The sequence below is a fragment of the Myodes glareolus genome, chromosome 9 (assembly GCF_982192425.1).
Source record: "Myodes glareolus chromosome 9, mMyoGla1.1, whole genome shotgun sequence".
Classification (NCBI taxonomy): Eukaryota; Metazoa; Chordata; class Mammalia; order Rodentia; family Cricetidae; genus Myodes; species Myodes glareolus.
The window spans coordinates 34,225,706-34,247,346 of record NC_142034.1 but is presented as its reverse complement, the minus strand read 5'-3'; the positions used below and the strand labels follow the sequence as shown (position 1 = coordinate 34,247,346).

Genomic DNA, 21,641 nt, shown 5'->3' with positions numbered 1-21,641 from the left:
AAAACAACAAAACAAAGTTCTTTTTTTTTTTAAAGAAAAAAGAAAACTCCTTAATATATAACAAGTATACTATGGTTAGCTTTCAACTAGATATTAAGCTAAGGTGACACTAGACTAAGTCAAAAATCACTACCAAATGTGATTCAGGGAGACTGAAGAGGAGAAAGGAGAGGGGAGGGAGAGGGAGACCACCAAAGGAAAACAAACAGAACCAAACCAAAATCATGGATTATATACACGTTTAAAAGCTGTTGTCTTATAGTACAGCAGGTCGGTGAGATGAGATGTAGTCAACCCTCAATCCAAAGTGTGCCATCTCTGGTTGGGATGAGGAGTGAGGCTGGTGGGGATCCAGGTCTGAGGGACATCACCTAAACAAAGGGCCACTCAGAAACTTCGCCCAGTCTTGCCTGGACATCCAGGTATGCTCTGTAGGGCGGGGAGGTCAGGATGGAGGAGAAAGAGAAATGTCAGGCACACCACGTATGGTTCTTTGCAAGGTCTTGACTACGGTTGTCAAAGGACTAGGTTGTGTGACTGTGTGTGTGTGTGTGTGTGTGTGTGTGTGTGTGTGTGTATGAAAATGGCAGGGCTGATGGCTGACTTCCCAGCGTGGTAACCCAGGTATTAAAGCCATGTCTGATGCTGGGAAGGGGCCAGACAGACCTGACACAGGGCTGGAAGGCTCTCGAGTTCATGGAGGGAAGTATGGGTCAGCATGGGTTTCAGCTAGCTGGTCAAATCACACGTCGATAGGAAATTCCCTTTCTGTTTAAATTTTTGCTTTTGAAGCTTTGTCGGGGGGGGGGGGGAAACAAAAACAAAAACAAAAAAACGGTAGTGGCCCACACCTTTAATCCCAGCACTCGGGAGGCAGAGGCAGGCGGATCTCTGTGGGTCTGAAGCCAGCCTGGTCTACAGAGCAAGTTTCAGAACAGCCAAGTTACACAGAGAATTCAGTCTTGAAAAGTCAAAAGACAAAACAAAACAAAACAAAAACAAAAACAAAAACAACAAAACCAATCAAACAAATAAAAACTGCCATTGACTGAAAATGTGAATTTGTACTAAGAGATTATATAGTAAGGGCCTGATGTAACTACTTAAAAAGCAAGTAAAAACTTCAAACAAAAACAGAACAAACCCCACAAACCACATAACCAGTTCTGGTTCAAGAAAACTAAAAGAGGCCCAAAGATTCAGGTTTTCTAACTGCGTTATCCTGGATGGCCTGTGGGCCCAGGCTCTTCCGTGGATGGTACTCAATGTCAGAGGGTCACTTCTGGAGAAAAACGAGGTTCCTGCCCAGTCTTTCACAGCTGCCCTGCAATCGTGGAAGTTGACTGGTAGGGGTGGCTTTAAACCGTCGCTCTCCCGGCTACTTTATCCTTATATAAAAACTGAAACTTCGCATTGGTGGATGGACATAGACTGGGGCCAGCCTCTACCTTCCCTAGGGTAAGCTTATGAGGAGGGGGAACTGTGGGTGAGAAGTGGACCCTGGCAGCCTTAGAGGCTGGCCTGGCCTCTCAAGGACATGCTGGGCCTAGGCAGTCTTTGAGTCCCTCTTGATTTGATAGTTGAAGTCATCTTCAACCCTCAGAATTCTTGCTGCTGTCAGTCCTCCTTGTTTTCAGAGGAACCTCACTGTCCCCAAGCCCCCAAACCCAGCTAAATTAGTAGCGAGTAGCTCTCTTTAGACTGTTAGTGGCTTCTGGCTCTACCAGTGATGGAGGGCAACAGAGGTGAGGGATGGGAAAGTTCATACACAGGGTTTATTTGGTTAAGAGAGGCAGTGGAGTTAGTCAAACAGCAACACAGGAGGAATCTCAAAGATTTGTGGAGCTCAACTCAACTGAGTTTCTCGGATGGCCCCCATCTACCCAGTCTCAGTTGCTCTGGGGCTAGGAGCAATTCCCCAATTCCTCCCAGAGAGGACAAACCCAGAGCTGCCCTGCCCCACCAGCCAGCTCTAAGAGTGAACACCTAACGGGATGTTCCAGGTAGGACCTATTCCGGGGCCTCTTCTTAAGAGACACGTGACTTGCCTTCCAGCCTCCAGCTTCTATGCCACAGGACAGACCCTGGGCTTCCGTGAGAGTGACAGCCTTCTGCCTGGTGCTCTTCCCCAGCATGACAGATACTCAGTTTTGGAGGGAGAATGCTGGAAGGGGCTTGCTCACTCCCTGTTTCCTTCTGTCCCACCACCTCTGTATTTCCATCAAAGTGATTTCAAAATGTTTAATTAACTTGAGCTCAGTTTAAAAGGTTAAGAAACTGGCAGGGATCCAAATTCACGTTAGGCAGGTGATGCTGTTAATTTAATTTGCTTTTCGCGTGGTAATCTTGATAATTACTCCATAGTTAACTGGCAAAAAAATGTTTTCTTTTCAGTATAAGATGGAGTCAGGCCGTTTGGCTGCACAAACCCCACTGGTTGAGCCCCAGAAACCCACAGGGTCAGTTCATAGGACCTTGAGAATGGCCCTGCTCCCCATCCCCTGGCCCTGGGACTGGCAGAAGACCAATTGACCCGCCTCCATCTCCCTGGAATGGGCACAATATGAGATCACCTTCCAGTTTCCCACACTCAAGAAAGAAAAAGAAGAGGGTGGGAAAGATACAAAAATGGAACCCAAAGAACCAAATCAAAATGAGCAAAATGAGAGAGGAGAGAGAGAGAGAGAGAGAGAGAGAGAGAGAGAGAGAGAGGGGAAGCCGATGAGGGTCATGATTAAAAGCCGGAGGAAGAAATGAGAGACTAAGAAACTAGATTTTTTTTTTGTCCCCACTTCCTTGGAAAGGGGTTCAGAGAGAGAGAGAGAGAGAGAGAGAGAGAAGAAAGACGTGATGTGATGAGATGGGCATGTGTGTACACGTATGAGCAGGGCACATATGTGTACGGACACGCAGGCAGGGCGGAGACGCATGGCAGAGACGGTAATACCTCAGGGTGAGATGGCAACGGAAGCACCTGTTCAGTGGTATCCATTTGTAAAGGCCGTTGCAATCAAAGGGCCCTAAAATTGCACAATTGTTAAGGTCATCAGTGCGCTATACATGGGAACAGATTGTCATACTCTGGGAAAGGAGATCACCTCTAAGACTAGAGTCTGTGGTTGCCAGCATGAATATGTAATTCTGAGACACTGTGCCATGGGGAATCGGGGTGACACCATTCCCAGCTCCCTCCTTCCCTGCCCTGTGATTCCCCCCACCCAAGCTTGTATGCTTTCCAAGGGGAAACCAAGAGCCAGACTCAGAGGGGCCCATGACCCAAACAATGCCCGTAGTGACCATGAACCCCACATGGCAAAATACAAGGATCTCTGTCCTAAGTCTCAACAGATTCATCTAAGGGAAGAAATGTCAGTGCGGATCAACGGTGATGGCCTCTGATTATTTCAGAAACAACATCAGAGTGTGAAGGTCCCAAGACCCAGGTTTTCAAGAACAAACATGGTGTGTGCTTCTAGCTGCTGAAAATGGAAATGAGTTGTGTTCTGAGGGCTGATGTGACAGGCCCCCAAACTGATGCAGCTCTGGGCTGAATAACAATGTTCTGGATTTGGTACTACAGTTGATCCGAGGGGATTAGACTCATCAAACTACTGATTCAAGTAATACTGGCTTTGGAGCGGAATTGAATGGGGGCTCAGGAAGCACAGGGCAGGGGCTGGCTGACATGCACAAGTATGTGAATATCTGTGTCTGTGTAAGAAGGTATAAGACAGAGTTTGTGCGTGTGTGGTGTGCATGTGTGTTCCTCCAATGCCAGCAGGCATGGATGAAGTTGCCTTGGTCCCCCAGGCTCTCACAGTGGCTTTGGTCTCCCCAGCATAGTCCCCAAGACAGAGAGTTTGCCTTCTTTCTCCCAGAAACAGAATCTGATGTGGGACGTAATCTGGGACAGCAGGCACCCCCATCTCAACTCAAAATCAAATTGTCTCCAAAAGAGTGAGGCTGGCTAGGGCAGAGACTGGCCCGTTTTCTGTTCCCAAAAATGGAGGGGGGGGGACTGCCAGCAAGTGGGCTCAGGCACATTCATGCTCACACACCAGGAGGGAAAGAACAATACAATCTGAAAACAGCATGCAAATCTCTTAAGCAAATTTCCATTGCCTGGATTAGTCAGATTACAGAACCACAGAGCATCACAGATATCAAATGCATTTGGCCTTGAAGGGGGGGGGGGCGGCAGCTAAAGAACGGAAATTGGGAACTTACTTGGAACCTAGAAACTGTAAGAAACATTAGCAAAGGAATGGCCTGGAAGGGAACATCCCCCTATCACTTTCCAGGCACTACTGCCACCAAGAGCCAGCAGGCGGGGTTCTGGCCACTGAGGTGAGAGGAATGGCTCACAGACTTACCATTTGCCAGAACAATGTGATTTTAGGCTTACAGCTCATTCTCACCACCCTCCCCCCTTTTTTGAGGAGGAGGGGGAAATATCCTATTCTTACTTTGTACCCAGGGCCATGGGTTGTATGAATGGTTCAAGGTGGCAAAGGCCAAAGCTGACAGAATGGTGAGTAGAGCTGGCCATACACCTTACGCTACGTGGCTGGGCCAGCGGATGGGAGCTTCAGCTGGCCTGCTGTTGATGGGGGCCACCCTGTCTCTTCTCAGTCCTTAACCCTGGACTCTCCTCCCCATGGGCTGTGTGGGGTTGGTGAGGAAGGAGGAGGCAGGAAGGCGGCGAGGTAGGTACTTACAGCTATGCCGTGGCCGAAGCCCGAGCCAGGCTGTGGGCTGGCTGCACTTATGTAATTCCCCACTCCGGAGTCCTGGCTGGCAGGGCCGTAGAGATCGGCGACGGGTCCTGGGCTGTTGGCCCCTGGGAAGCCTCCGGGCCGCGCCGGGTTGGAGCCTGCCGGGGAAGCGGGCGCGCCAAAATTCGGTTGAGCACTGTAGCTATTCAGGACTGGTGTGCAGAGAATAGAGCTGGGTATGAGGCCAGAAGCCAGGCATGCACCGATCATTACAAGCCAAACACTCGAGAAAAAAAAAAACAGCTGAGGCCCAACTTCTAACACTCAACCAAGGCCATGCGAAAACATCAGCAAGGACTCAAGAATACTCAGCCCAGGCTACCACTAAGAAGCTTGGAGCTCCAGAAATAGATAGAAGAAAAAAAAATAACAATCATTCAACACAGTATGGCAACCAACCGGGGGTGCTTCATTGCCCACCAAGTTATCACAATAGAAATAGAGATATATATGGAGAGAGAGAGAGAGAGAGAGAGAGAGTTTTTTTTTTCACATCTGAATTGACGCTCATGCAGTCCTCCAGATTTGGGCACGTTGAGACAGCATTCACATCCCATGCAAACTACAAAGGAACTAGTTTTAGACTACACATTGTGTTAATATTGATATTAAAACATGACAGGAAACAAAAGCAATTTTGTGTCCTTGGGAAAAAAAAAATCTTCGGGAAAGGGATTTTGGATTCGTTTTGTGTGTGTGTGTGTGTGTGTGTGTGTTTCATTTTGTTTCTCTTTGTTTTTGGATTCATTAAATGACAAATTTGTATGTGTGTGGCTTTTTTTAAAGATAAAATTAAAAAAAAATCTCTATTCTGTATCCCTCCTCCTTCCCCCCTCCCCACTGGCTACTCCCTCCCTCCCTACCCCTCCCGTTTGTACCCTGCATGAAAGTCGGCAGTATTGAAGTGGTCAGAGGATGGCATATGTCATGGAAAGTTCGGGCGTCTTTAACATAACAGGAATGATGGCGGGCGAGTCCTCTTTTGGGGTGCAGAGCAGGGGGATGGAGGGAAGGGATGGGGTGGGAATGGTAACCTGAAGGTTGGCTAAGGCTGGGGTGGAGCCAATGGTCCTAACAGGATACCCCCACACTCACCTCCTGCAGGAGAAGGAAAGGGAGGGAGGGATTTTAACTTTATTCCTTTGGTTAAAAAAAAAAAAAAGACAAAGCAGTGTGAAGGCAGAGCATAGTAACCAAACCAGCTGACAGCAAAGCGCCAGATCGCATACATTGTCTCAGGTAGGAACTCCAGACTGGGAAAAACCAAGCTGAGAATGCACCTTGGTTACAGAGGGAGACCAGCATCCACAGAGACTGAGCACTGTGTCTGGACGAGGGGTGGCCAAAGGCGACAGGACCTGAAGTTCCATCTTTGTCTATCCCTAACCCATCACACCTTCCTAGTGAGGACCCCAGCCTGTCAAACAGGTGAATTCTGCCTCAGCTTTACAGCCTCTTAGTAGACTCAACTTTATTTTCTGTTTTAAAATCTCCATCATAGGCCTTGGGTGGTGACACACGCCTTTAATCTCAACTCTTGGGAGGTAGAGGCAGGTGGATCTCTGTGAGTTCCAGGCTAGCCTGGTCTACACAGCGAGTTCTAGGCCGGCAAAGGTTACACACTGAGATTCTGTCTTAGAAAAACAAAAAAATAGCCCCTACAAAAAAAAAAAAAACCCAAACAATTTCCATTGTAAAAGTAAGCTCTTATTGGCTTTGAAACCTCCAGTGAGTGGGAGGCTGGCAGCTGCTAGTCCGTAGCTCGCATGTTTTGAAGAAGCCAAGACTGAGTGATGGACACTCACTTGTCTTCAGGTTTTAGAAGACTCACTTCCCCTTCCGAGCTCCTGCGGCATCTCTCCCCTGCCCTGTAACAGCTGCCTTCCATGGCAAAGAGAATATCTGAAGAGTGGAGACCCTCTGGCCTGGGGACCTGTAGCTGGGTGACCTCACTTCTCCCAGGGCTTTGAAGAACGTATAAGTGGATTGATTTTTTCTTCCCTGCACTTGTCATAGGAGCGAGAAGAGATTCAAGACATTGCACTTGAGAAGGGGACACAAGATCCAAGGTGGACAAAGCCAAGCTGGGCCTGGCTTCCGCCTGGGCAGAGGAAAGAGGCACGGCTGCCTCTGGATGCCCTCGGGCAGAGGAGTCCCTTTGAAATTAATAAACAAGACAATCGAGCAAGCGGGTTAAGGGGGGAAGGGGCAGAGCAAAGAGGCTTAAAGCAAGTGAATAGCTTATTTGGAAATGTACTGGCAGACAACCAGGACAACAGGGTTTCTGAATAAAAAAGACTAAATTTGCAGATACCATTTGGTCCATTTTGCTCCTGGAGGCAACTACCCAGCTGAGGTATCCAAAAGGCGGCACTATATTAGTGGAACATACCCTTTTCCACCGGGCTCAGCAAATGTAAAGAGCTGGGCACAGGGCTCTTGGTTCACCCAGGTGCCAACTCCCTCCCTTCTACAGAGGAAGGAACTGGCTTGCTTTGGCTTAGGGGGAGAGGGTGAGGCGGGGTTGAGAAAGTTCGCAAGTAAAAGATGGAGGGAGATTTTTCAGCTTCTTTTTCCTCTGGGCGGATGTGTTTCCGGGAAGATACTAGACAGGAGATGGAGGGAAAGCAAGGGAGCTGTCTGGAGAACAAACCCAGCCAGAGAAAGACAAGAGGCAGCATGCCCACGGAAGAAGGCTGTCCAGAGAGACCTCTGTGCAAAATTTGGAAGGTAGGGGGGCTGCTGGTGTTCTCCCAACCCTTGACAACTTTTCTGGTCCCATGAGCACCTGAAAGCCTGGTGCCTGAGACGGTCTGGAGAGAATCTCACAGTAAGCTCACTGTAGGCCCACGGCACCCCTTCCTACCCAGTCGTCTTTTATCAAACGATACCAACAGCACTCTGGAAAGAAAGGCACTGTCCTAGAACGCAGCTTCCCGCCACTCCCAGTTCCATGATTAGGCACCTGCTCAACTCAAGCCCAGCGAAGGATAGACAACTTGGCTGGCAGGTCTTCACCAGTGGGTACAGTGGGCAGACGAGAAGCACCTAGTTCTGGGCTGGTCTGCTTCTCCAGGGACAGTAGAACCTAGGCCCTTATGGAACTGGCCATGAAGGAGAGCTGTCTCTTCATACTGCACAGTCAACAACTGTGTCTCCCGTGGCAGAAGAACCACATTGCAGATGGCATGCTAAGGTCCCCAGGTAAGCAACCTAGACATATTTAGGAACACTCTTCAGGAAGGGATAGGGACAGACACTTGGAAGCTGGGACAGAGGAGTTTCCTTGTTTTCTGGAAGTCACCACAGTTCCACAAATTGTGTACAAGCTGACTGCTGTGGTAACAGGGATCCTCTCTTCCTCCAAGCTGTGAGAGGCACAGGAGCAGGCAAGAAGCCAAACCACCGTGTGCTGCTTCCTGTGAATGAAGGGCTCCCTTCCCTAGGCACCAGAACTCATTTGAAGGGTTCAGGTGTGGTTCCCCCACCCCAGGACCAGGTTAGGAAGAAGAGAGGTGACATCATTTTGCATGGGTAAAGAAGGGCATCTTGACTTTGTGTGGCAGCCATGTCCTGTGTGTGCATTCATGTGTGTAATATCCAGAAACATCATGGCAAGTCTGCAGCAGAAGCTGAGACTGTTACAGGGCCTCGGAGATGTCCTGTCCTAGGCTGACAGTTGAGGGCTCACTGTGGAAAGCAGGCTCACTTCCTAATCAGCAATTCTGGGCAATGTCCACAGCCCCGACTTAATTCTAGGTTGGTTCTTCCTTCTGTACAGGATTCTCAGCATCCTCGAGGTTTTTCCAGTCCAGGCAGCACCCTCAGGAGGCGGGCATAATGGGCAGAGAGGGGACACTGGACTTGGAGTCAGAAGTTTGACCCTGGCCTTTGCCCGACACCTGCGTGCCCTGGTCCAGCCTGTGTCCTCATCTGTAACACACGGGTAGTGTGTCCCTTATTCAGCCTGAGTCACCAGGCTGCTGTGAGAATGAAAAGGAGAAAAGGCTTCGTGACTTATCGGGTGTATGCAGAACCCAACACAGCTACTGTATGCAGGGAGCAAAATCCAATAGAACTGCCACACAAACCTGACGGTGATTTACGAAAGGGTCTAATCCATCTATTTGGTGCATTTAATCACCCTGGACATGAAGAAGGGACTCTTGGGGGAGGGGCAACGTGAAAAGCTGGGACACCTGTCATGCCTCAGGACAGCAAAGCAAGAGGAATGCGTTTGAGTGAGAGTTGGAGGCATTTTACGTTAAATGAAAAGGCTTCCTTACACTCAAGAAACCTGTGGATGGCTGACTCAATGAAGCCCTCTTATCTCATCTCAGGGATGGGAGCAGAAATGGAGCAGCAGCTTATGCCGGGGATGCAGACCATTCCCTGGGATGTTAGGCCAGTGCTTTCAGGCAGTTTTCCCCACACTTCTAAGTGAGCCAGGGGGCTGCCATCTGTATGCAGCTTGGCTTACCTGTGGTCAGGAAGGGCTGGGCCAGGCGTTGGATTAATCCCTGGGAGTAGGGAAGTGAAGTGAATCACAATAGCCTTCCTCTAGGTCCTGGACATCCAGGTCTTTCTATGCTGTCTAACGCTGGTTAGAATGTGAAAGGGGCAGGGGACAAGGAAATTCACTCCTGCCATAACACCCAGGAAGTGCTGTACTAAACCATCCAACTTCTGAACTTTGCCTCCCCATCCAGCCCTCTAGGGTCTGAGATCAAAATTACATAGAGAGCCCAAAGACTGGAAGCAGCTCCCTCCTCTCTTAACAGTTTGGCAAATCCAGGCCGAACTTTTTGTTCGATGTTGAGAAAGTATCTTGGCCTCTTTAGACCTGAGAACCATCTTTGTCCTTGAGGCACACCGGGTCACCTAACTCATCAAGGGAGAAATCAGTCTGGCTTTCCCAGGGTCTCCAGTCACACCCACTTGATGCTACCCTGCTCATCCTGAAGGTCACATGCCTGCCTGCCCCAGCCAGAGACCTTCCTGCTTTATATGAGCAGTATGCACATTTCTGTACTGCAAATATGCTGAAGGATTATGAAATCCAGGGCCAGGACTATAGACTTAAAGATGGTCTTGATTGCATTCCAGCAGTGAAGAAAAGCTGTGTAAGAACCAGTGGTCAGGACATCCCCGTCAGGACCGGCATGGCAGGAGATGCTTCTCTAGTGCACACTAACGGACGAAGATAGGTGAACGCTAAGGAGACAAGTGGGGCCAGGCTGGGAAGGCTGCTCACTCAAGGCAGCTTTTAAGATGGGCTCCAACACCCTTCTGTAATAGATGGGCAAACCCCGGGTCTTAGGACTGAATCCCATTCCAACTAGAAAGTACACGTGATTTCATCATGACACGGCTGAGGTACCCCTCCTTGCATCACAGTTTGGTGCTGCAGACATCTCTCTTATTAGCCAGGGAGCTCCCCAAGGTTGGATGGTGCCTAACATGACACAGGGGACTCCATCTCTGCTGAGGACTAGGGCACCTTCCACTGCGTCATAAAACAAAGAGCCAGCCATGTAGCAAATACCAGGAATAGGGGGGAAACCAATGTTGGGAGTCACTAAGTGGGAGCAGGCACAGACCAAGCCTGAACCCTTACTGGGCCTCCTGACCCCTTCAAAAGCACCTGGACACAGTGGGGTTCCCAGAGGACTATCTCAGTCTTCAAAGGCCATCCCACTCCGCTGGCCCAGAGGGGAGCTGGGACACCTTCTGGTTGATTAGCATTTATAGTCCAATAGCATCTAATGGCATCTTAGTGCCAGGGGATCTGGCAGCTGGGTGCGGGTGGTGGGTTAGGGGGGTGCCCAGGGCACAATCCCTCGAGGACCCGTACAAAGGGCTTTCCACTTGAGCGGTCCTGTCTTTAATGATTGTGAAGGCACAGGAGTTTAATCCATTTTTGATGTAAGCACTAATAGCTCTGTGTCCTTGAAGTTCAAAGCGGGCGCATCCATGTCACTAATTAACCAAGCGCGGAGCCATTCAGCTCCCTCTCATGTTCCTAATTAGGTCTCTAATAACAAACAAACTCCGACCTTAGCAAGAGGCCCCCATTTGTCAGCTAGTCTAGGAGTAGGACCGCTCCCCTGTTTACGGTTGCTCTAAACTGTTTGCTCCCAATCTCAGGCAGCTCTCAAAAAATGTGGGAGTCAAGCCAAAGAGACAAAGAGCCCTTCCGGCTATCTTTGATGGTGGTCTTCTTGGTCCTGGTAAGTGAAGAGCCCTGAGCCCAGAGGGACTCTAAACCTAGCCTGGTAACCTCTCCTGCTGGTGTCTGGGATAGTCAGGAATGCTACGCAGCTATAAAAGCAACCAGGACTTGAGGCTATAGGTACACACAGGCTTTACCTAGAGGTTCACCTTGCTAGATTCTGGTTTGATGGGTCTAAAATGTGGCCCAGTGGTGGGGAAGTTAAAAAATTCCCAGGTGATTCTGGCATGCAGCATTGTTGCACTGACGCAAATCTTCAGGCTGACTTGCTCATTAGCAGTGATTAGTGGGTTACTGAATTTATGTGTGGTGTATGTATGTGTATATGTGCTGTCTGGGTGTGTGCATGTGGAGGCCAGAGGCCAATGTCAAGTGTCTTCCTCTATTGCTCTGCACCTTAGTTGAGACAGGGTCTCCCAGTAAGCTTGGAGCTCATCAATTTGGCTCAGCAGGCTGACCAATCAGCTCCAGGGTTCCACCTATCTCTACCCCTCTCCCCCAGGGCTGGCATTATCCATGCAACTGTGCTTGACTTTTATGTGAGTCCCGGGGATCAGAACTCAGGTCCTCTTGTTTGTAACAGCACACACTTTACCAACTGAGCCATGCCTTAGCCCCAGGTCTTCTGCTATTAATGAACACCAGCCACAAAGACAGAACCATGGAACCCTAAAAGATTCCACCAAGCACACTTTACGGCTAGAAATCTGATAGACTGATAACTCAGAGTTACCGTGAGTCTAACTCTGTTAACGCAAGGCCTGCCATGCCTTCATGCATCCGGCACTCATTGGCTGACCGTTCTCAAGTGCACACTCCACACCCCCACCGAATTTCCTATCACTGGGACACTCCTGGCTTTCTCTGCACGCTATCCGTACGCCACCGTCCTTCACACTGCTTATGCCTCCTAGGAAAAAGGATTGGGAGCTTTGGACACAGAGCAATACAGAGCTGCAGAGCTGGCGTGACCTACTAAGGCCTCTAAGTCTAAAATCCTCATTTAGTAGAAGCAGACGCAGACCATGTCGCCTGATGTCCAGCCCTTCCTCCGACAGGTATCTCCTGAGCTATCTCTCACTCAGGTGTACCTCCTGGTGGTTTAACTTCCTCCTAGCTATTTCAACCTTCAAGGTCAAGACCTAGGGAATGGAGGGGATGAAATCAGCGTGACCCCCCCTAGCATGTGATAATGAGTTTACTCTTCGAGACAAGCAAACAGGAAGAGAGGCTGGGAGGGGAGCCCCTGAAATCTCAGGGGTTACTTCAGTGGACGCTCAAAAGGCTGTCGTACTGTAATAAAGGTAAACTGTGAGGCCAAAGGCAGCCAACGAGACAAGGGGTTTCTTCCAGTCATGGGCGCTGCTGGGCTTGGGGCCTGCTCTCTAGTGGGGAGAGGGGCTAGATTTGTGTCTGACGGACTTTCAGACTTCAAGGTACCTTGGGTGCTGTGTGTCTCTGTAATGCTGGACTTTCCAAGGCCTGGGAAGCCCCACCCTCTCCAAAGACACAGTCAGAAATAACTTCCAGAAAGAGGGAAGCTGGCTGGGGAGGCGGGCTGGGCGGCTTTCCTCACACATCAGTGAGTACCCAGGCTTGCATTCACTGTTTGCCACAGACCTGGACAGACCACTTTATTAATATTAATAAGTAGCCAGGAACAAAGGGCCCATTTATTTTTAGCCTTCTTTAATTGTGTAGTAATTACTCATCTACAAAACAAATGAGCCCCTGTTTGCAGTTGCTATGGTACCTGGTGCCCAAGCCTTCCTGCAAGAAGATTGGGCAAGGAGTCTGTTGCGTCTGTGGCCACTCCTCTTTCTCCACCATTGGCCCACAGCAAAGCCCCAGCAACTGGGCAGCCAATGGTCTCCTTGCTCTAGGGTTGGGCTGTGTTTCCCAGCCACTTTCCAGAAGCAGTTGTGCAAAGGCAAAGGGACGCTGACTCCTGGTTGAGACATCTGCTATGGAGAGATTCCCTCCCTTGCTCCATCGCCTCCGATAGGGACTAACTTCCTTCACTCCTATTTTAACTAACGGTTCCCTTCAGATATTTTCGTTCAGTCTGGCTTCCCCTTGCCGGACCACACCTCTTCTGAGTCTCTTTTGTCTGACATTGGTCTGAATGAACACAGGGACCAGATCAAATTGTCAGTCAAAGGACAGCCAGGCAGAAGTATGGTAGTAAGGCTGGCAACTATAGAAGCAGGCGCAGAAAAACCACATAGCGTGCCTCCTGAGACCACTTGTAAGCAATTTTGGGTTATCGCCTCCCCTAAGGCCAGGGAGACTTGGGTGGGAGCAGCTACGCCTTTCTGCTGAGTGTTTAAGAGCTGCAGTCTCGCTACACCGGTACATGCCTGGGAATACAGGCTGATGGGGCAGACTCAAATCCTGTCACAGCCACCTCAGATAAGCTACTATCTTCCCCGAGGCACAGTCTGTAATCTTTAAAATGGGAAGGGGGCTGATGGTACCCATTATGGTTTCAGAATTAACTGGGGTATGGCGTGTGGGCGTGGCACACAGCACCTGGCTCGCTTCTAATGTGAGCAACTACTGATGAACTGTTGTTAATATTATTATAAATTATTAAAGCTGGGGAGTGTCTCTAATATTCTCTCATGAACAAGATACCCTTCCTTAAGACAACTTCCCAGCAGGTGTCTACTTTGAGATGTTGGCAGGAACCCTCCCGTTCCACACTAGAGTGGACTTCGCTGCAGCTCCCTTGCCCTCTGACAGACTAATCCCAACAGCCAATCACAGCTGCTCAAAAGTACTCTTTTCTTGTCCCTTGCCTTGTGGCATCCCAAGCTGGAAAAGGGAGACTTCTATTAATATTCATAAGCACCCAGAAGCAAAGGGTCCCTTTATTTTCTATGCTCTTTAACTGTACAACGATTACCTATCTGTATTATCTAGACTAAAACTGTGGCCTCGGCTTAATCTGCCTCCTGCAGGACTGATGGTCTATCTTGTATGGAAGAGCTGCTGTCGACCCTGAGATACACACAAAATATATTTTAAGAATGTGTCCAGGCAGTGGTGGTGCACACCTTTAATCCTAGCACTCGGGGGGCAGAGGCAGGTGGATCTCTGTGAGCTGGAGGCCAGCCTGGTCTACAGAGTGAGTTTCAGGACAGTCGGAGCTACCCTGCCTCAACAAAGTTTTTTTATGTTTCACTTTTTATTTTTCCATTTGTGCTTGTATGTGCATGCAGACTGGTGTTATGTATGCACCTGTGGAGGCTGGAGGTTGATGTCAGGTGTCTTCTATTGTCCTCAGCTTATTTTTTGGAGGCACCAAGTGGCTAGACGGGATCGCACACTGAGCCACCGGCATCTTCCCAGCTCTATCTCCCTAGTGCTGGGGTTCCACTGCTCACTTGCTGCCACACCTGGCTTTTTACGTGGATGCTGGAGATCCGAACTCAGGTCTTCATGCATATGCATCAAGCACTCTACCGGCTGAGCCACCTCCCCAGCTCATGGAAATACTTTTTTAACAACTCATAACCTCGATGGCCATTCAGAAGTCACCAAGCAGCAAGGTGGCTGAGGACACAGAGCGAAGGCTAGGGGACCCAGGTAGGGTTCGTCAGGTATGGCTTTCTGCTAGTCTGAGCCAGACAAGGACAAGAAATGGCCTAGCAGAAAAATGAGGGCAGTGGCTGCTACGAGGGCAAAGGAATGGGAACCGACAGCCTGAGGAAGGCAGTGGGTGACAACCTGCTGGCGAAAGTGGAGAGGAGATGTGGGTCACTGATGGCCTGCCAAGGAACGTTTTTCGTGTCTGACTTCCAGATTCCCAGCAGCACACACAGCCTCGCCTCCTGGACTGAGGGGCTGGAGCGGTCCACTCTGGGCCCTGTCCACTCTTCTCTCTTTCTCCCCACTCCCTGCCCCACTGCATTGAATTCTCCAGCCACAGCGAGCCATCTGCAAGGCTTCCAGCGTATTCTTCTGTTCTAGACTAGTTAACCCCATCCCTCCTGTGCTGCTTCTCTGCGAGGAACAGGTTTCTGTGCCTGGGTTTTTTGGTATCGTATTGTCATTAATTACCTGTTGTCTTCACACCAGGCCGGCAAGTCCTTAAGGGTGTGGACAGTGTTGGTGTTTATCCATAAACCCCCAGGAGTGTGGTAGGTACCTCTGGTGGTTATTACAACTTAATTTTCTTTTTCCTTTTCAGCCCTTAAGTTTACTTTTGGGACTTGGTCCTCTCCACAACCCCACTATATAAAAGCCATTTGGTTTAGAAGTAGATAGATCAAATGTATGGTGACTGGTTCTTATAACACAGGCCTTAGCCAATCAGCATAAAGCTCTTGGCTTTTGCTAAAACTCTGGACCATCTTCTGTGTGGTCTTGCACTGTACTGTACTGCACATTTAAGGTAGCTCTCATACAGCGCAGGCTGGCTTTGTATTGGTAATGTAGCTGAGGCCTTGAACTTCTGGATTTCCCTGTTGAGGCTACGGGGGTATGTCATCTGCTAGGTGTGTATAATGCTGGGGATGAAACCCAGGGCTTCTTGCCAACTTGGCTACATCTCCAGCTCCACCTCCTTCTTTAGATAGGAGAGTGATGGCCTTTCAGGAATTCTCACATCCCTCAGTACCTCCACCAGGGGCAGCAGGCCTCCAGGCCTCTGGCTAAACCGCTCTCCTCACTTGTGGAGCACCCAGGAGAACCTAGACACTTCCCAGCATTCCTCTAGAGCACACGAGTGACGGCCAAGCCACTCAAGGAAGTGGAACGTGTCACCTACTGCAGACCATTCCACTGATTTAAAGGCCATTAACACTCCCTGACTCTATTCACTTCAGGATTAACTTATACTTTGGTTCGGACTTTAAGGCTAGTCACTAATTGCTCTAGAGTTGATTTATCAAGTGCATGGTATTTCTATTACAAAATTATTGATTGGAACTGATGTATTGTATCCTCCACAGGGCTGGTCCAAAAGCCCTTGGAAAATGAATGAAGCTGAGGCCAGCGGCAGGAGCCGTGTGCACTATCATAGATTCAGTGAAGTTACTTAAAACCTATTGCCAGTCTTTATGGTTAAAATCCTGACTCTCTTAGAAATGAACATTTTAACAACAAGCTGGGAAATAAGGTGTTTTTCAGAATGCAGGCCAGGCAGGGCCTTGAGGGAGGAACACTGAAGTAACACCCCGTGGGTTAGGTGAGTCTAGCTAGTTTCAGTACCAGTCCTCGTGGGTCAGAGTTTGTTTTCTCTCTGGGCCACTATACTGACTCTATTTACATCAACAAAGTGACTATATCCTAACAAGAGTCTCTCTCCATGACTTTCCCCACACATAGGCTACAGTTCCCAAAGGCATGTTTGTTGCTGACACAGGGAGGTTGGCAGGAAAGTTGAGAGAGCTGTTCTGTGTCCCCCCACTTCTCAACCCCCATCAGATCTTGCTGACAGAAGGGCAGAAAAGCTATGTGCAGAGATGAAGGCACATACTGACCCATTTCCTTTCTGTCTGTGCGCATGTGCACTTATCTGTGTGTGTGCATGTGTGCAGGTATACTTATCTGTGTGTATGCATGCACAGGTGTGCAGGTGTACTTAGCTGTGCGTGTGCATGCGTGTAGAGGTCAGAGGCTGATATGAGATTTTTTCCTTTATTGCTTTTCGCCTTATTTTTTGAGACAGGGTCTCTCACTGAACCTGGAGCTTGCCATTTTAGCTACACTGGCTGCCCCACGAGCTTCCACGATCTGTCTGTTTGTCCACCTAATGCTGGGGGTTACAGGTGTGCGCTGTCACATGCTGCTGTATCTGGCTTTTCTGAGTTCTAGAGATCTGAACTCAGATTCTCACGTTTAAGGGGTGAGTATTTTACCCACTGATCCATCTTCTAAGCTGGCTTTCCTGTTTTAGAATGAAGCTGGCAGTGGTCATTATCCGGCCAGAGACCACACTGTGGGAAACAGGGACTCTCCTGGAAGCCACAAGATTACTGCATATGTCCTCTGGATTGAGGCTTCAGGATGTCCTCCAGCATGGGGGTCGGGGTGGAGGGCTTTGAGACATTTTCACAAAGGTGGCAGCAGGGATCCAGAGCCATCTCAGGAAAGCTGGGTTGCCCATGCCAGTTTCTTGGGTCCTAATCTTCTCTAGTTCAGGAGAGGCTACCAAGTCCTGTGACAGGCACGCTAGCCAGCCTGCCTGCCTCTGGGCTGGAGCTCTGAGGGGTCCAGACTACAGCACCAGAGCCTCCTTCTCAGCAAACTGTCCTGGGATGCAGGATGCAGGACACCAGGGGTTCTGCTCTCATTTGCTGCCCCTACTCCCCAGCCCCAGGTCAGTTTGCATCGGCAGCAGCATGAAAGCCAAGTCTCAGCCATTTTCTTCTGCTGACCTCCCCTGTCCCCAGGGAGACCTTGCTGGAAGGATGGCTCCTCCTGAATTTTTCCACTTGGAGCCTTGCTGTCCTCATTCTGTCTGGCCCGGCGCACGCTCAGTTCCTATCTGTTCTAACACTGCCAGAGCATCGCTGCTTTTATTTCCCCTTGAGGCTTCTATTTCGTTCTACCATCCTGGATTCTATGGCCCGTGGTAGATAACCTGTATGCTATAAGGTCTTGACCCATGCCCCTGTCAAATGCTGAGCACCTTGACTTGACACACAGTTCTGGGTAGTAACTAATATCCCCACTTTATATGGTCTCAGGAAGTTAGGTACGGAAGCTCCGAGGCCTCTCGTGCTCCCTTATGGTTTGTCACACATGCAGAGAAGACAGTGTGTCCAAAGACTGTTGGTCACACAAGCCCCAAGAAGAAAACAAAGGTCCCCTCCAGAAAATCCTTCTAGAGAGATCTAGGGGGAAACTGAGTGACCTCTTCTTTGGCTGTCCCAGGCCCATTGTACTTCTCTCTTCCCTGCAAAGTTGTACCATTCACCTCACCACTAGGGATACTGGGCCACCATTGACCCCATTGGCCCCTTTCATCATCACCGTTCCTAAGAGCCAATGCCAACATCAACCAGAGCCAAAGGTACTGTCTGTCTGCAGGGGCCGAAGCTCTTGTCCCTTCCCGGCCCCATCTCAGCTCCCTCCACCCACAGCAGCAGATGACACAGGCTGACTGTCTCATAGGGACCTGTGTCCCTGAAGGGCTCAAGGAGAAGCTGAGCTTAGAGAAGCCTGGCCAACGGCCTTAGAAGACAAAAAACAAAAACAAAAAACCAAGAAAAGATCTGTTGCTTTGGTCAAGAACAGTGTGGGGAAGATAAGAACTTGGAAGAACCAGCTGACTCCTTCCAACTCTGGCTCCACTCGTTCCCGCTATGGTGAGCACGGATCTCGGTTGGGTGGGCTAGAGCTGAGGGGTGGTGACCCAGTTCTAGACTGGGAGAGTGGGGATCGTGAGGAGAGGTGGTGGTGGCTGATGGCGAGAACATGGATCCAAGCCCCTTGGCAACATTGAAAACATGGAACCCCTTCTCTTTCCTGGTCCCCATGCTATCCTTCGGATGGCGGTGTTGGGCCACGCCTTCGGAGACCCTGTAATATCAACTCAACAATGCATGTTCTACAACTACAGCTACAGCTACCAGGACATCTACTACAGTGCATGCATTTAGTTCAGTCCCACAGATACATACAATCTAAGAACAGGCAAGGGAGGTGTGAAATGTTTTACTAGACAACAGGTGTTTTGGAGTTGTAACTGATAAAAAAAATAGAAAACGAAAGTGTACAAAAAAAGACATTTCTCGAGAGTTGGATATGAGTTTGTTTCTTGAACTGTTTCATCTGAACAAGCAAACATGCAAACCAGCTGGTACTAACAGGAAGCTGGACACTGAGAGAGGATTAATAGGTGTGGACAAACCTTCCCGCTGAGCGTGCTCAGAAGAGTGTTTGAGAGGAGGTGTGCAGGTCCTAGTGTAAGAGAGGCGGGAAAGTATGCCTCAGAGACACTCTCTCACCGCAGCCCCAACCAAGCAAGAGAAAAGACAACAGAAACATGACTGCCCACACTCACCACCACCATCAGGATCTCATGTCACCAGACTGGAACAAAGCTGGCAAGTATAAAGTACAGTACGGGGTCCTGGCCGGGGCCTGAGGGGGGGTAGGGATGGGGGGGTGACACCAGGGGGCGCTCTGCAAGCTCTTAAGAGTGATACACAAACCCACCCATGAGGTCACCGCAAAATAGAAGTACCCTGAAAATCGGTACTCTTTTTCCTCAGGTTGGGGGCGGGGTTGGTCAATTATCAAACCGGACTTATGTTTGGATGGGACGTGATGGGGGGGTGGAGCTGCGGGAGCTGAATGAGGACGACCAAAAATAAACAAACTCTGGACTGAGCACAAGAAAAGATGATGTTTCAGACTGCCAGGTGAACGTGAAAGTAAGGTGACCACTGGTAGTGAAGCTATCTAGGAGTCGGCAGAGGGATGCCCTGTGGGGACGCCTGGGACCTGCTCACCTCAGGTTCTGGGGGGGAGTAAGAAAAGGTAGGCAGGCTAGCCCAGAGAAACAGGCTGAGGCAGAAGCTCAAGGCCTCCCCCTTGAATGCCTCGATACCACAGCCCTGACAGATACAAGTCGCCACCCGAGAAAGAACCAAGCTACCTCCCACCCTCCATGGCCCTCAGCAGGTGCTTCCCAGCATGGGAAGGGAAGTCAAAATGAAGGGGTGAGGGTGGGGTGGGAACTGAAACGGTGGGACTAGATAAAAATAATGACAAAAATATTGCCTTCCGTAAGACGTCTAACCCCTAACCCAAGTCCAGGAGTCCCTGGAAGGAGAGGCCACACTTCCTGAAGTCTGTAGTCACTTGTCAGGTGTGGCACTGTACCAGGCTCCAGGAAGGTAACCAATGCATTCTAAGGAGTTTGTGAGGGCCCCAATGCAGGCTACTTGCTCAGGACGCTGGGGGAGCATCCTTAGCTTTAGGGGAAGAACTGCAGGGGTGGGGGGGGAGGGCAAAGTTTGATGAGTTGGAACAGGGAAACCGGATCATCAGTGCCTGGGAACCCTACGGGGCATTCATTGATGTGTGGCCTTTCTTAATCCATAACGGAGTGGTTGCCAATGAAGGACCACTCAAGGAAAATTAACTGGCCAACCTTCCAGGCTCAGGGCTCAGTTCATCCTCTTAAGGGAAGAAGGTGACAGTCCCCCTCCGGGCCAAACTGTGTTCAAAGAAAAAGGCTGTTTCCATTCCCAACTTTACAGCCTTGGTCCAGGTCCAAAGGTGGGGCTCTGGGCTGGGCTACGTAGTCTCCATGAGCATATGAGACCATGTTCTCTCTACAGTGGGCACAGCCCAAGCCTACAGCCTCTAGGCAGCACTGGGGGTTTCCCCTTGGGTGGGTACCTCAAGCTGAGGATTTACTCTTCGGTCTAACCCAGGCTGGGATGGGCAGGGGGTTGGGGAGCGTACTCCTGAATACGATTCACTAACAGTGCAGCGATGAGCATGGCTGACCTTGATGGTCTGTGGGAGATTTGGCTCCCGATGGAAATGGCTACAAATAAAACACCACTGGTCCTGGAAACAAAATGTGTGGTTGGAGATGACCTTGAGGGTTAGGAGTTAGAGGGGTGGGTGAGTGGGGCCCCTGCCTGGCTCTGGGAGGGGGGGTGTCCTGTGCATGGACAGGGGTGGCAGAAGGGAGCACAGACTAGGAGACGGCTCTCAGACTCGCAAAGAATCCCATACTGCCCTTTAAACTTGCCATGAAGTCAAGGGGAACGGGGTGGGGTGGGGAGAGAGGCAGGGTTAATTTCGGGTTAAAGTTTAGTTTCATAATCCAAAAGTTATCAAAAGAAAGAAACTGAACAGAGAAAACAAACATCAACACTCACAAATTTCAAGACTGTTCTTTTATCCTTCTCTCCTCCCAGGCACAGGTAGGAATGAGGCTTCTTTTATTCCCCGCCCCCGCCAAACACTCAAGTTAAAAACCCCCAAACCAGAAACAGGAAGACACGATGCAATTGTGCACCCTTCCTAGGGCCTGGGAGTGGAGGGACACCAAGGGACGCTGGCCAGAGGGCGAGGCGGTGGCTTTAGGGACTAGGGTGGATGGAAGTTGAGAGTGCCCAGCTCTTTGGACTTCCCAGCCTGCCTGCTAACCACCAGATCTCTGGCAAACTGCCCCTCAGTAGCCCCCACCCTCAGTTAATTCCCTGCCTGGGCCCCTAAAACTCCAGTGGGTATCTTGGGGTAGAGGATCCTTTGTAGCTTGGAGGCAGTGCCAGTTTGCATGGAACGGATTTTCTCTGACGTTTTCTAATGAGCCTCACTGTGCCAGTTCGGGTTTTAGGCATTTGCCCTCTGGGCTTTTAATGCTCCACTTCCTGGTACTGTCACCAGCACCCCAAGCTGCCCACTTTCTTCAGAGCCTAGTTATGAGTGCTCCAGAGCCCTGGCTGTGGGGTGAGGTGGGGTGGGTAGGCAGGGCAGGGTAAAAGAGCCGGAGTCAACCTGCTCCAGAGGGAGGAGAAGGTGGAAGGAGCAGCTATCAGCGGGGGTGTGTGGCAGGAAGCCCGTGGCACTCACAGTGGGGTGACACACCCCAGTTCTGGCGGGACCTTACAGTATTGCTGGGGAAGTGCTCCCTAGCCACTGGAGGCTTCCAGATC

General features: G+C 50.0%; 1 protein-coding gene across 7 annotated transcripts in view; it reads right to left on the bottom strand.

The window, feature by feature from the left end:
• Positions 1-225: 225 nt before the first annotated feature.
• Positions 226-21,641, bottom strand: part of Msi2 (musashi RNA binding protein 2) — a 360,249-nt gene continuing 338,833 nt past the window's right edge. For 2 of the 7 annotated variants that reach the window (XM_087910114.1, XM_087910116.1), the window contains 3 exons: positions 4,719-4,927; positions 2,948-3,020; positions 226-429 (listed from right to left, as the gene is read on the bottom strand). In XM_087910114.1, coding sequence (XP_087766240.1) covers positions 2,979-3,020; positions 4,719-4,927 — 251 coding nt within the window. In that variant the 3' untranslated portion in view covers positions 226-429; positions 2,948-2,978. The remainder of the gene's footprint in view (positions 430-2,947; positions 3,021-4,718; positions 4,928-21,641) is intronic. The other 5 variants (XM_087910118.1, XM_087910119.1, XM_087910115.1 and 2 more) reach the window with 3 other exon arrangements.